At 47.0% G+C, this 15,323-nt stretch overlaps 1 protein-coding gene across 1 annotated transcript in view; it reads right to left on the reverse strand.

Annotated features, from left to right (window-relative positions):
* Positions 1-11,267: 11,267 nt before the first annotated feature.
* Positions 11,268-15,323, reverse strand: part of VOPP1 (VOPP1 WW domain binding protein) — a 167,255-nt gene continuing 163,199 nt past the window's right edge. The window contains exon 5 of the mRNA XM_040246375.1: positions 11,268-13,728. Coding sequence (XP_040102309.1) covers positions 13,538-13,728 — 191 coding nt within the window. The 3' untranslated portion in view covers positions 11,268-13,537. The remainder of the gene's footprint in view (positions 13,729-15,323) is intronic.

Genomic DNA, 15,323 nt, shown 5'->3' on the forward strand with positions numbered 1-15,323 from the left:
TTCGTTTGTATATTTTGAAGTTTCCTGTAATTGGGGCCTAGTTGAAACTGGAACCATGGGAGTACAATGGTCTGGAAAGGACCATTAGAACCATGACTGTGACGTGCAGTAGAGACTGGGCAAGAAGCTGAAGAGAGAGCCCCAGGAGGAAAGGCAGTGTGTTCAGGGGGTGTGAAGTATCAGGGTTTGTGCCCTGTGGAATAAAAGTTTGGATTTTCAACCACCTTTAAGGCCATCAGTTCAGTTCAGTTCAGTCGCTCAGTCATGTCCGACTCTTTGCAACCCCATGAACCAGAGCACGCCAGGCCTCCCTGTCTATCACCAACTCCCAAAGTCCATCCAAACCCATGTCCTTTGAGTCGGTGTGCTATCCAACCATCTCATCCTCTATCATCCCCTTCTCCTCCTGCCCTCAATCTTTCCCAGCATCAGGGTCTTTTCCAATGAGTCAGCTCTTCACATCAAGTGGCCAAAGTATTGGAGTTTCAGCTTCAACATCAGTCCTTCCAATGAATACCCAGGACTGAACTTTAGGAAGGACTGGTTGGATCTCTTTGCAGTCCAAGGGACTCTCAAGAGTCTTCTCCACCACCACAGTTCAGAAGCATCATTCTTCTGTGCTCAGCCTTCTTTATAGTCCAACTCTCACATCCATACATGACCACTGGAAAAAGGTGGTTGAAAGGCCATACCATTTCCCAAACCACTATTTCAGTCTGATAATCTCTGACTTAAGTTGATTGCTTAAAACAAGCCTCCAAAGCATCATCAGAGTTCAGGATCAAAGTAAATAAACTGATCTAAATAAATAATTTATTCATTGATGAAAGTGTATGGCCTTTCCCCAAGACCGGTGCAGTATTAGTCTTAGCTGTGTAACCAGATACCCCAAACATCAATTAAAATAACAGTAAACATGTCTGTTTTTATAGGACAGAAATTGAAGAACAACTCAGTCAGCATTTCTAGCTCAGAGTCTGTCATGAGGTTATAGCTGAAGGGAGACTTCCAAGATGGGTACCCACTGGGCTAGCAAGCTGGCGTTGGCAACAGGAGGGCTCAGTTCATCTCTGTCATTTCCTGGGGCCACCATACAAAGTTAAACTTCTGGGTGGCTTGAAACATTCATTGTCTCAGTACTTGGACATCTGGAATCAAGGTGTTGTCAGAGTCACGCTTTCAGGATCTGGGGGAGGGTCTATCTCTTCCATGCCTTTCTCATAGCTTCTAGGATTGTCAACCACACCTGGCCCTCTTCCTCGCTGATACATCACTCTGATCTCTGTCTACATCTTCACACACGTCCTCAACTGTGTGTGTGCTTCTGGGCTCTTTCTATTCTTCTGAGGACATCAGTCATACTGGATTATGGGCCCACTCTACCCAGTTATGGTCTCCTCTTAACTAAGACCCTATCTCTAAATAAGATCTCATCCTGAAGTTTCAAGGAGGAGATGAAGGAGGGGAACACTTCCAACCCAGTACACTCACCATATAGCTGCCCAAGAGTCCAAATGACACAGCAGCCGGATGCCCCAGAGCGAGGATCTAGGAGAGACCAAGGTCATCCTTTCATGGCCAGATATCAGTCGTACACCATCACTTGTATAGTATTGTATTAAGTGCGGAAGGACTGCTGGGAGCACATGTCTCAGGAGGTAGGGGTCATGAAGGACATCCTGGAGGCTGGCTACATGCTCCACCTGAAAAAATACACTCAGCCCTATCCAAGACTCTCCAGATGCTCACCCCACATCAGTGTCTGGGCTATGGAAGCACAAAGCCTTTCTGTTTTTCTGAAGAGTTTGTTGTGGCCCAATTGTGTCCTCTAACAAAACTCTTAGTGAAAGACTTCACAGCTATACACTTGCCTTCATCTATATCATATTTTCCTGACAGTCCCCTGAGTTTTATCTTTGACTGAAAGCCATTTCTTCATTTTAGCATCATTTGCCATCTGAGGGCCTGAGAATTTTCAGAAGCAGCAACTCTGACTCATCTGTGTTTAAGAGCCTCTCCGAGCATCTCTTCAATCATGCGTTTCACTGTAAAGAGTGGGAAGCAGCCAGAGAGCATCTTGAGCATTCTGTCTGGAAATGTAAGTCACTCCATTCAGTAAGTACATATTCTACTTTCTTGGAAGAAGTATCATGCATGACAGGACTGTTTTTAAAACATTTGCCATATCTGCTTTGGCGCGCTCTTTCTCTTTCTCCTCCACCCCCACCTCTTGCATCATTAGAAAGTGGTCAGCACTATGACCCTTTGCTCGTACTTCCTCACGCATCTTCTAAAAATAATAATGTTCTGCATAATCACAATTCTAGTGTCACTCCTGAGAAAACTACAATGATTCTGTAATGTTACGCTGCATCCAGGCCATGGCTTGCCCCCCCCCAACTTAGCAGTGCTTTAAGTCTGTGTTGTTGTTTTCAACTGAGATCCATCTAGGTTTGTGCTTTGTATTTTGTTAATCTTTTCATAACCTTGGACAGCCCCCACCTCACCTGCTTTCTCTGTTCTTTTAATGACGCTGACTTTCTGAAGACTCCAGAACTTCTGTCCTACAAATCTCCCCCTTGAGTCTGTCTCTTTCCCGTGGAAACTTGTTCTGCCATCTCCCACTTCCTGCAACTTGAAGGTTAGGTTTGAATTCTGGAGCTACATTGTCCAGCATGGTAACCACTAGCTACAGATGATTATTTGAATGTAAATTAGTTTAATGAAAATTAACTTAAATTTTTATATCCACTTTCTGCATCTCTCTAGCCTCATTTCAAATGGCTTAGACAGTAAAGAATCCACCCACATAACTGTGCTCATTTCATATGGTAGCAAGGTAACGCTCGAAATCCTTCAAGCTAGGCTTCAACAGTATGTGAACCAGAACTTCCAGATGTTCAAGCTGGTTTTAGAAAAGGCACAGGAACCAGAGATCAAATTGCCAACATCTGCCGGATCATAGAAAATGCAAGGGGATTCCAGAAAAACAAGCTAAGTCACTTCAGTCGTGTCCGACTCTGTGTGACCCCATAGACAGCAGCCCACCAGGCTCCGCTGTCCCTGGGATTCTCCAGGCAAGAACATGGAGTGGGTTGCCATTTCCTTCTCCAATGCATGAAAGTGAAAAGTGAAAGTGAAGTCGCTCAGTCGTATCCGACTCTTTGCGACCCCATGGACTGTAGCCTACCAGGCTCCTCCATCCATGGGATTTTCCAGGCAAGAGTATTGGAATGGGGTGCCATTGCCTTCTACTTCAGCTTTAATGACTATGCTAAAGTCTTTGATTGATCACAACAAACTGTGGGAAATTCTTAAAGAGATGGGAATACCAGACCACCTTATCTTCCTCCTGAGAAACCTGCATGCAGGTCAAGAACCAACAGTTAATACTAGACATGGAACAATGGACTGGTTCAAAATTGGGAAAGAAGTACATCAAGGCTGTATTTTGTAACCCTGCTTATTTAACTTCTATGCAGAGTATGGAAATATGAAATGCCAGGCTGGGTGAAGCTCAAGCTGGAATCAAGATTGTTGGCAGAAATATCAATAACCTCAGATATGCAGATGACAGCACCCTAATGGCAGAAAGCAAAGAGAAACTATAGAGCCTCTTGATGAAGGTGAAAGAGGAGAGTGAAAAAGCTGACTTAAAACTCAACATTCAAAAAACAAAGATCATGGCACCCAGCCCCATCACTTCATGGCAAATAGATAGGGAAACAATGGAAACAATGACAGACTTAATTTACTTGGGCTCCAAAATAACTGCAGATGGTGACTGCAGCCATGAAATTAAAAGACTCTTGCTCCTTGGAAGAAAAGCTATGACAAATCTAGACAGCATGTTAAAAAGCAGAGACATTAATTTGCCCAAAGGAGGTCCATATAGTCAAAGCTATGGTTCTTCCAGCAATCATGTATGGATGTGAGAGTTGAACCATAAAAAAGGCTGAGTGCTGAAGAATTGATGCTTTCAAACTGTAATGATGGATAAGACTCTTGAGAGTCCCTTGGACTGCAAGGAGATCAAACCAATCAATCCTATAAAGGAAATTAACCCTGAATATTCTGAAGCTCCAATACTTTGGTCACCTGATGCAAAGAGCCAAATCATTAGAAAAGATCCTGATGCTGGGAAAGCTTGAGGGCAGGAGGAGAAGGGGATGACAGAGGATGAGATAGTTGGATGGCATCACTAACTCAATGGACATGAGTTTGAGGAAACTCTGGGAGATAGTGAAGGACAGGGAAGCCTGATGTGCTGCAGGCAATGGGGTCACAAGAAGTCAGACACGACTGGGGGACTGAACAACCCACAGCAGTATTCTTGCCTAGGAAATTCCATGCAAAGGGAAGCCTGGCAGCCTGCAGTCCATCGGGCCACAGGGAGTCAGACAGGACCTGGTGACTAACGAACACTTCCACTAGTGTACTGGTAAAAAGTGAAAGTTGCTCAGTTGTGTCCAACCTATACCCATGGAATTCTCCAAGCCAGAATACTGGAGTGAGTAGCCTTTCCCTTCTCTAAGGGGTCTTCCCAACCCAGGGATCGAACCCAGGTCTCTCACATTGCAGGTGGATTCTTTACCAGCTGAGCCACCAGGGAAGCCCAAGAATACTGGAGCAGGTAGCCTATCCCTTCTCCAGGGGATCTTCCTGACCCAGGAATGGAACCAGGGTCTCCTGAATTGGATTCTTTACCAACTGAGCTATCAGGGCAGTGTACTGGACAGTGGCAATATTTCCATCATCATAAAAACTTCTGTCAAATAGCACTGCTCCAGATGCTATTATATGAGCTGGACATTTTAGGCAAGACTATTTCTTAGGTGGTATTTCATACTCCATACTGCATCACCTGCAGAGGCCTGCCTGGGAGTCCCGGGGTGCCCTGAGGGACTTGTAAATTGCACACGTAACTAGGAATATCAAATTTCCTCCATATCATTCTCTGGTTGTCAGCTAGGATCCCACACTCTGTGATGGCAAGATTTCTAGAGAAACAAAAATAAAATCAAAGTGTTTTAGATCTGAGAGGAAACTTCAATATTATTTTATAAGCAACTCAGGAAACTGAAGCCCACAGAGGCTCAAGACTTGCCCAAGGTCACTGATACTAGTTGGAAGTAGATAATGACCTTCAGCAAGCATCTTCTTGCTGCTAGCCCCTTAATTGAAAACACCCTGTGACAACTGAGATCAGCTGGTACTACACTACTAAAATAATTAGAAAACAGCTTTTATTGGGTACTTATCAGGATTAGATACTATATTTAGTCTTTAAAAAAAAATTACTTTAGAGACTTCCCTGGTTGTCCAGTGGCTAAGGCTCTGCATGTCCATTGCCAGAGGCCTAGGTTTGATTCCTCATCAGGGAACTAGATCCTACATGCCGCAACGAAGATCGAAGATCCCAAGTGCCATAACTAAGACCAGACAGCGCCAAATAAATAAATAAGTAAATAAATAAATATTTTTAAAAAATTACTTCACATGCTTCTTACAACCACCCCACAAGGAAGGCTACTTAGAGAAAATTTCTGATTAACAGGAATTAATTTTTTCAGGTAATAAGAAACCTAGAAATGGTTCAACTCTAGGAAAGCTGATCTCTCTCTCATCATTGTGGCCTTTCCAGCATGGTTGCAAGGTCAATGCTGCAGCTCCAGTTATCACATCAGTGATAAAAGCAGGCTGAGCCTGCATATGGTGAAGCCAGCCATCACAGTCTCATTTACAGCAGAAGCAAAATCTTTCCCAGAGGCCCAGAGTGGACTTCTATAGTACTTATCATGGGTTAAGACTGCACCCATGTTGCAAAAAGACTGGGAAAATGAGTATGATGTTTGACTCTTCGGGCTTCTATAGATGAGATAGGGAAGGGAATGGGGGTTGGATTAAACCAAGCAACAATGGAGGTGTCCCTGTCCTCAAGGTTCAGTTGAGGAAGCCAGTGTGCTCAGAGTGAGTAAGCGGCAGAGATGCTGAGACTCCAGAGCCCATGGTGAGCACGGCATGCTCACTGAAGAATGTGATGAGGACTCTGATGTTGCCAGGTATGAGCTGTTCAGACGCTTCAGAGGTAGGATGTGTGTGTCCTCAAAGAATAGGAGTGAGGCTGCCCCAGTGTGTCACCAACTGAATAAAAAACTGAAGAAAGACTTTCAGGAGAAGAATGCCACAGGTGTCTGGGTTGGACAGCTTAGGGAGCTTTTACTTACTCCACTTGTAATATATATTTAAAGCTACATTTGAAGTATCTACATACTTAATGCTATATATATTCAGTGCTTTGTTTATATATCATAAATATATTTATTTAATAAATGCTGTATTTCATTTTTCTTCCCAACCTTCTTTTTACCATGGGAGCTTAGTCTTGACAGCCTGGTCTTGTCAGTCACACACTATTCAAGGTGTTTCTTATAGTTGCTGAGAGATTCGTGTAATAAATCATACAAATTAAAGAAAAATGGGGCTTCCAGCTCCTCCTCAAGTTGGCAGCTACACATGGACCCATGATCGTAGGCAGTGCTAGCAAAGGCCGGCGGGACAGTGAATACAATCTTGCTAATGGTAATATGTACCAAAAGCTCTAAACTTGCTCTGACCCAGTAGTTTAAGATTTTATTCTGAGGAAATAAATGTGAACATTAAAAATGGTCACAAGTAGGCTCAGCATAGTAGGGAAAAATTAGCAAGAGTTTTTGCAAAAAAAAGTTGGAGAAATGTATTAATATTATAAAGTTAAAAGTGAAGCAAAACATATATGTAGGAAAATTATGAAGAAAAGTGTAGGTATTGGTAAGCAGTGCAATGGGGCAGATTCGCAGGAGACTCAGTCCGGTGTCCTAAGTGGGAATGTGTGTTCACGTTGGTATACATTATCCACGTTGTTCCAGCAAACCGAGCGGCATCACAACAGAGCCTGCTTTTCACGGCGGCCATCGTCCTGGGGGCTTGCTGGAAATCTCGGCCGCACAGTCATACGGGACCAGGCTTCCCCAGTCAGGGGTACTTTCCTAAACTCCCGGCAGCAGAGCTGGCAACGGAGCGAGAGCATCGAGGCCGGCGGGTGTTCAGGGCGCCCCGGCCCTGCCCAACCCGGCCTTGTCCACTCCTGAGCATCTCTCCGGCATCCACCACACGCCTTATGCAAAAGTCACACTCATGATTCTGAGACTGTAGAATATTTTGTTGTTTAACAATGAAAAATAAAATGGAACGACCCCCCAAATTTGATCCAAGTGCGTGGGTTAAATCAACTGCTGAGCAGCGGTGTGGCGGGAAGCTACCGAATCCTTGCAGGGAAGAAGAAGCAGGGGAAGGTTTGAATGTCAGAAAAAGTGCTAGAGAAAAGCTGGTGACAAAAGATGTTCGTTGTGTGTCGTCAGAGCCAGGGACCTAGAAAGCGACGGAAAGACGCTCCTGCGGAACTAGGAGGCCGGGGTCGCAGGATTTCTAGTTTCCCTTTGCCTTGTGCTTTCCTATAAGGTCTGCATTTTCTGCAGTGAGCTTGGATTACTTTTGCAATTAGATTAAAAATAAAGTTTAGTTTTGAGTAAAAAATATCAGCAGGGACTTTGCCAAGAACTCCTCCTGGAGCCTCCCCAAGGGCCGTTCCAGCCTCTTCAGGCGGGTGCGGTGCTCCCGCGGGGCTCGGGGCTGGGTCCTGGGAGAAGTGGGGTCCGAGGGGGCGGAGCGGGGCCGGGGTCTCCGATCTGGGCTCAGAAGCCGCGGCCCCGGATCCCGGGCTCAGCACGGGGCTAGTGCGTGAGTCGCTGGCTGTCCAATCCTCACCACAACGCGGGGCGCCTCCGAAACCCCACTTTCCAGACGGAGGACCGGGGACACCGGGACGTCCCGTGACCCCAGTGGTCTAGACGACTCCGGGATAGAGCCTTCGGGACGGCCATCCCTGTGTGGGTACGGTTCCCTCTGTGCCCGCCAGGTCCTGAGGAGACAGGAGCTCCCTGCCCTCCAGACTCTGATTCTGTCACCCTACCGCCCCCTCACCCCTCCCACTTCTGCGCCTGCATTCTACGTCCGGGTCCTAGATTCAGCGGAGACAAGTCCTAGCCGTCTGTGTCTACATCCTGATCACATCTGAGAGAAGAAACTCATTCAAGGGCATGCTTAGCAGGTGTGAAGGTATGAGCACTCTGACCAGAGAACAGGAATTTTGTATCTGCATCTCTCACACTGCTGAGTTCCTCCTGATAATGACAGGCATGAAAAAGACACTGCTGCCTGTTCTCTCCTGGCTTGAGAGCAACTCACTCCACCCAGGATTTCAGTTTCCTTGGAGAACTTGGTGAGAACAAAGGAGTGACAGCTGGTAACCGGGGGACATTTGGGGAAGAAGACCCCAGGGCTAGTCCTAGCACCATCTACCAGAGCTGAACACCTGATCTTGGGCACAATTTCCAGGTCCCACTAGACCTGCGGTCTCTCCCCATGGGTGTTTGTTAGCAGAGCTGCTGGGGCTGAGCTGCAATGGGGGCAGCACCCTTAATACTAGGAGCTCAGGAAAAACTCTCCCCAGTACTTCTCAAGACCCTTGACTTATAACCTTAACACTCTTGAGTTTTGTTACAGAATCTACAATATCAGATGTTTTAGAGAATAGGTTGGTTCCCTAGAAGCTATAGACTGTCACCTGAGGTTGAACTTTATCTTTACCCTTTTCATAATTAATTCCCTTTTAACCTCACTGGATTTTGTTGCGAGTGACCAGCCAGAACACAGGAGGGGAGTATTTTCTTACTAACTCACCCCACATTGTCTACTGGCTGTAGAGTTACTGTGCACTCGGGAAGCAGCTGTTCACTGTGCTGGTGAATATAAAATCCACACTGGATTTGGAAGACAGTATGGAAAAATAATGTAACATTTCTTATTAATGTAGTCTATAGTATGACATGTTGAAATAATATTTTGATACATTGGATGAGATTAAAATAAATTTCACCTTTTTAATGTAATTAATGAAAATTTAGTATACTTAGCTGATATGTTTTTAATGGACAGTCCTGGTCTAGAACATACATCTAATCATACATTTACAAGCATTTCTCCTTGTAAACTTTAAAGCAAGATGAAAAATTTCTTTCTCCTTAAAAACATGAGGGATCATTTATGCCCAAGCACTTTTCAAAGGTACATACTTGGTATCCACCTCCAATTCTTGTACAGTGAGCACCAGGTCTGTGGCAAATATGACTTACGGGCTTCAGGACCTCAAGGCTGTTTGTGGTTTCAAGTCCAGAGAGGAAGAAAATGCAGTGCTCCCATGCACCCCTGTTCCAGCTGAAAGGGTGGCTCTCTACCCTCACTACACTATCGCTGATCACAAGATCAGGAGCCTTTCCTCACAGAAGGAAAGCCAGTCCTTTGTGGCTGGAGTCAGAACTCTATAATCTCCTAGGAGGGAGATCCAACAGGACCCAGCTTTAACGTAGGGGGGTTGTGTTGATAACCATACCCACTCCCATCATACCATTTTGAGAAAGGCTTTGAGCAGGATCCCTCCCAGACACTTTGGCACAGCTGGTGAGGCAGGGGCATTATAACAAAGAACTGGGGAGGGGGCAGACAGGGTCAGGGAATGGCAAAAGATACACCCCAGTAATATGATGGACAAAATACTGCTTATCATTCATGGCCGGATGTGGGGCACTCACCGATTTCATTCTACATATAAATGGTAGGGAAAAATGTTGCCTGAGCTTTCTCCTCCCCAGCTCTGGTGGGCTCTACACCCATGACTGAGCAGCACACACCAACATTTCAGGACGGTAAGGTGATGTAGGGGCAGTGGCAGTGAATGGGCCCTGTCAACTTCTACCTTCGTATCTGGGATGTATTCAAAGCAAATTTGCTCCTGTCACACTATGGAGCTCATCTCCTGATGGGCAAAGGACTAGTTGGGAATGCATTCTCTCTCTCCACTTCAGTTTCTCTTGCTCAGGGAAATGTGGAGTGAAGGAGAACAAAGGATTTCTAACATTTGCTGAGTGACCATAAAGTGCCTGGTACAAGCCTGGTATAAGCAACAAGTAGTATGACCCTTGGACTGCGAGGAGATCCAACCAGTCCATCCTAAAGATCATTCCTGAGTGTTCACTGGATGCACTGGATCCAGTGAACATTCCTGAACATTCAGTGAACATTCCTGAATGTTCACTGGGTGTTCCTGATGCAAAGAGCTGACTCATTTGAAAAGACCCTGAAGCTGGGAAAGATTGAAGGCAGGAGGAGAAGGGGACGACAGAGGATGAGATGGTTGGATGGCATCACTGACTCAATGGACATGGGTTTGGGTGGACTCTGAGAGTTGCTGATGGACAGGGAGGCCTGGCATGCTGCGGTTCACGGGGTCACAGAGTTGGACATGACTGAGCCACTGAACTGAACTGAGTATGACCCCATTTTGCAGTTGAAAAAACTGAGGTTTTGGATTCTCTGAGTCACTGAACTTCTCCTCACATTTTCAGCTCCCACCTTCTCAGATGTGGGTTTCTTCATCAGTCCCATGCACCACCTTCTATTTCAGAAATTTCAATTTCTGATCTTGTACTTTTTTGCCTGGAGGACTACTAACATTATGGACTTTTGGAGTTCAGTGAAATCTGGGGGTGGGGACAGATGAGACTGAGTACTCTGTTGGCCACATTTAGTCATTGACCTTTGATGTGTAAATGACCCTGCTCCCATTTCACTGGGGGGAAGCTGATGACCCGGTACATGTCCAGTGAGATGTGTGAATTAGCTCTGCAAATCTTCTACCTGATTTCTTGTCCTGCTTTAAGACAGTAAATTATGAAACACTTCTTGATAAATATTATCTCAATTAGTAATTCATCTAAAATACAGCCTAACTGTAGCAGCTATAGAGATGTGAGAGAAATACAGTTTCTGACCAAATAGAATTGGATTTAAAAATCAAGGCCCCCTACCTATACAGAGCACAGGCAGCCCCCCAGATAATTAATACTAGTACTAGCTATGAGTTTATGTAATTAAGGCTTCTGTCGTCCTACTTATTTCAGATATTTTTTTCTTAGCTAGGTTTTTTTTTTAATGTGTTGGTGAAACAAAAGTTCCTTATATTCTCGGAAAGCATATTATTTCCAGTTCTCCTGAGACTGGGTGCATCCCCACCTATTCCACCCCCACTCAGCTAACTTCAGAGCCTGCTGTCTGTCCTTCAGAAACTTCATCTTTACCCTCTTTGCTACTCCCCAGCAAAACAGTCAAAGCACACGCCCAAAGTTATTTTTATTGTGCATACATAGGAAACATAACCCTATCAAAAGAACAAAAAAGACAAATGAGCCAAGTGTTACAAGAGGAAAAGCATGCATAGATCTACTCCCAGTTCACTCCTAGCCATGGACTCTATGGGCTTCACATACCAGAAGTTGGCTCGGACTGGCTCCAAGCAGTGACCACTGTCCACCGACAGCACAGGGAAACAGTGGGCAGGAAATATCACTGTAAAGGGAATTTCCACACACACTGACCACTGAGTGGGTTCTCACCAAGGTTCAAGGGAAAACAAAGTTTATCTCACACAAGCATGAATATAAAATAGTTGAGTGCTACCTAAATCATCCAGTCTCTTAAGATCATTTGCTATATATATATATATAAAAACCAAAAAACAGAATTTCATCGTGGACATTTGGGTGCCTAGGTAGCTGCACCAACTCCAACTTGGGGTGCTTCCTCATCAGAACTGTAAAGGAAGAAACTGGAGCTGAAACTGCCAAAGGACTGGCCTGGAGGAAGAGAAACTTCTGGACCCGCGTAGTTATCCTGGGTTGTAAACAGCAAATGTTGTGCTTTGTTGTCTCATTCAAATCAAGGACTTGAGTGTGGGGAGGGACTGAAGTTGGGGACAGGAGTTCAGAGGTCACGCTCAGTGGTCAAAAGCACCGGCAGCAGCATCTATGTTCAGACTATTTCCAGTGTTCATCTGGCTCCAAGAGTGTCCCATGGAGTCCCTGGGGAGGCTTCCAGAGTCTCCATCCTGACTCCTGACTCCTACTCCAGCAGAGCAGGGACATGGAGACAAGGCGTGGGGAATGAAAACACTCAGTATCACTCTAGTGAGATGTCCTGATGCTCAAGTTCAATAACTGACAACCTCTTAAGGGGCTCTGATTAGTTCATTTCGAAAATAAGCACCCCATCCCCACCCCAACCCCGCCCCATTACTATACATACATGTCTCTGCTACGATCGATGCTTTGCCCTTCCTATACACGACCCATCAGGTCTCATCAGGGTTTAAGTACACGATGGTGGGCATAGCCTACGCAGAGGAGCAGAACTCCAGTCCCCTAGCGATCCAGGACTACCTGTGATTCGAGGGCCAGAGAGGTTTCTGAGCCAGCTTTGCATTTCCAGTCACATCTTTATTCTAATTTTGATTAACTTGTCAGTGAAATCTATTCAGTCCTTTCGGAAGAGATCTATTTGCAGTCCCGGGGTTTTGTGTTCCTGTCTTTTTTTTAGCAAGCTCCTCCTCTGCAGAGCCTGGCATACACCTGCTGAGATCAGTCAGCCAGGGCCCAGGCTTGCCCACCCAGGCTCAAGCCACTGGCTGTGCTCCGCTGGGACACTTCTCTCCAGGGGCCGACGTGGCTTCCCAGCCGGCCTTTGAAAGTGTCCATCATAACGCACTGTCAGGCCTGCCTCAGGGGAGGGTATAGAGATGCCTGGCTGTGATCACAGGCCAGAGAACTATTGACACCCGGGAAAGACTCTGAGTCTGACCTCAGGGCACGACTCCACACCACCTTCCCCAGATGCACTGAAAACAGCTCCATTTTTTCCCCCAGGTCAGACCAAGAGCTCATGAAATGCAATGTCCAGTTTGAGGCAGGAGGCCATTTCCCATAAATTTAAATACCTTCCCTTAGTGATTTTCGGGGAACTACAGACACCAAATTGGCCTGATTCTAGAGCCCCATCTCCCTGAGGTACAGCACACCAGTGCTCTCCCAACCCTGGCGGTACCAAGGGCAGCGCTCTGGTCTTCAGGAAGGGAAGGGGAAGAGGGGGCTCAGAAGCTGCACCCCGTCATCATTTTTGGAAGAGAAGACTGCTGGCTCTGCAGGGCCTGGTTTTAACTGGCCGCCTGCCGTGTGCAGGGTGCCTGGGCCATGGGCCCCCCTCACGTCCCCACGCACTCACCCGCACCGCCTGGCCTTCTGCCAGGGTCTGCCCCCTGTGGGCCTGGGCAGCCAGCTCAGGGGGCCAACCCTCAGGACTGTCCACTCAGCCAGAGCACAGATTACGTTGGAAACAGAAGCAACAGAGGAGACATGGGGTGAATTGAAATATTGGTCCTCCAAGGAAAACTTGAGAGGAAACTGTGCTTTGAAGATATCAAAAAGGAACTTGCCCTCAGTGGCTCATAAGACCTTTCCTGAAAGTGAGCAGTGATGGGGCAGGGAGAGCAAGCGACGGCCTCGCCCTGCCTCCCAGCCACGTCACACAGGCAGGTGCTGGCAGCTCCCGGCTACTTGGTCTTCACCACCTGCTCATATGGGGGTGGGGGCGTGTTGCAGTAGGAAGGGGGCGGTGGGTAGGCCGTGCTTCCCTGGGATGAGTTGGGCTGGACCTGGAAAGCCATCGCCACGGGGTTCCCAGCAGGATTCATCCCCGATCCTCCAGGGTCGGTGTAATATGGCAGCCCCAGCGGCTGGGCTCCTGAAAGACAAACAAGCAGATGAGAGCACGGCCTGGCCAGGTGACCGGGGGAAGACCGCTGCCCTGGTCATGCACTTAGCGGACATGTATTGCAGGCCAACAAGCCCAGACACAGGAGGGCACCAGGGTGCAGGGAACGACCAAAGGTGAGATGCTGGCCAGCCTCCTGAAGCGGCTCCTTCACAGGGCAGATAGCCAGAAAGCACCTCGGTCCACAAGGGTGCCCGCGTGTTGGAGGGATGATAGCGGGGTCAGGCGCGGTGGAGGCCAACCCACAACCGAGGGACAACCAGAGGAGCTCTGCCAACACTTGGGGACATGCACCCCAAAATTATCAACATAGACAGCCCAGCAGCCCTGAGAGCCTGGAAAGCCAGGATGCTGCAAGGTAAGCCAACTTAGAGAGAACTGAGAAGAGGACCTGGGGTTCCCAGCTCTTGACTAGAAGCATCACAGGCACCTCCACAAAGTTTCTGAGAACTGTGTGCTGAAGTATGAGCTGTGCTCGTACCTGCTGGGTAACATTTACTCAGGGCAGAGCACCTGTCATCCAGGTGAACCAAATTCCCAGACAGGGAGACAACCTAGGGGCCTGAAGTCAGTGGGGTGTGTTGACAGGTCTGTGGGCTCTCCCCTGCCCTGGATGCTGCAGAAAGATGCCACTCCCTTGTCTCAGGGAGAGGCTGTAGGTGCAGGCTGAGCCCTGCTGCAGGCCAGCGTGCAGGACACAGGGGGCAAGAGTGCACAGATGGTGACAAGAGGGAATATCTAGCCCCAACTCTCGTTTAACAGTGGAAATACCCGAGCTGCTGTGTTGAGCCTATTTCTTGGATCTGCATTTTCTGATCATGTGGATCATGTGATAGAATACTGACTAAATAAAGAATCAAGAAAGAAACCGTGGGCTCCGAGCTTTTCGTGGGCTTAGCTAAATTCACAAGTGAATCAGATGCATCTGAATTAGGCCTCATTCAACCCAGGGGATGCTCAGGCCCCAGAGAGGTAGTGTCTGCCTGTATATTATACGGAATGTTTTTTTGTGCAAATCTTACTCTGCTACAGTTTAACTGCATAAAGGTCAGATTCCTGGAAAGATGTCCACCAAAGTGTGCAGGATGTCTTGGAAATCTACATATGAGCTGAAGGAGAGCATAGGACAGAAACATACAGGCAAAGGGGCATTCCGGTGTCAGGAGGAGCACACCAACCACAGATGGACCTCGATCTGCTCCTCCTCTCAAACAGGCTTCCAGTGGTACGTCTTCCTGTTGCCAGGAGATGTGTTTGTTCACAAGCCCATGACTAGCCAGGACCATCCACTTCTCAAGGGCAGAGACAGTTTATTTATCTTTGAATCTCTGTATATTTTATACAAATAAAAAGTTAAAGATAAAAAGAGACGCTAATGTAATAGTCTAGGAAAGACACAAAAAAATCTTTGAATATGAGACAAGAAATGAGGAGAGAACGAGGGGTTCAGGAGGCGTATCCAAGGACCGGGGACCAGCTGAGTGTGAAGACCATGGGGAGGAGAGGCCTGCCTAGGCAAGACCCCGGCTTCCAGTGTTGAGGAGGGGCCGCCTGGCGAGAGAGGG

The sequence above is a fragment of the Oryx dammah genome, unplaced genomic scaffold, assembly GCF_014754425.2.
Source record: "Oryx dammah isolate SB20612 unplaced genomic scaffold, SCBI_Odam_1.1 HiC_scaffold_9, whole genome shotgun sequence".
Lineage (NCBI taxonomy): Eukaryota > Metazoa > Chordata > Mammalia > Artiodactyla > Bovidae > Oryx > Oryx dammah.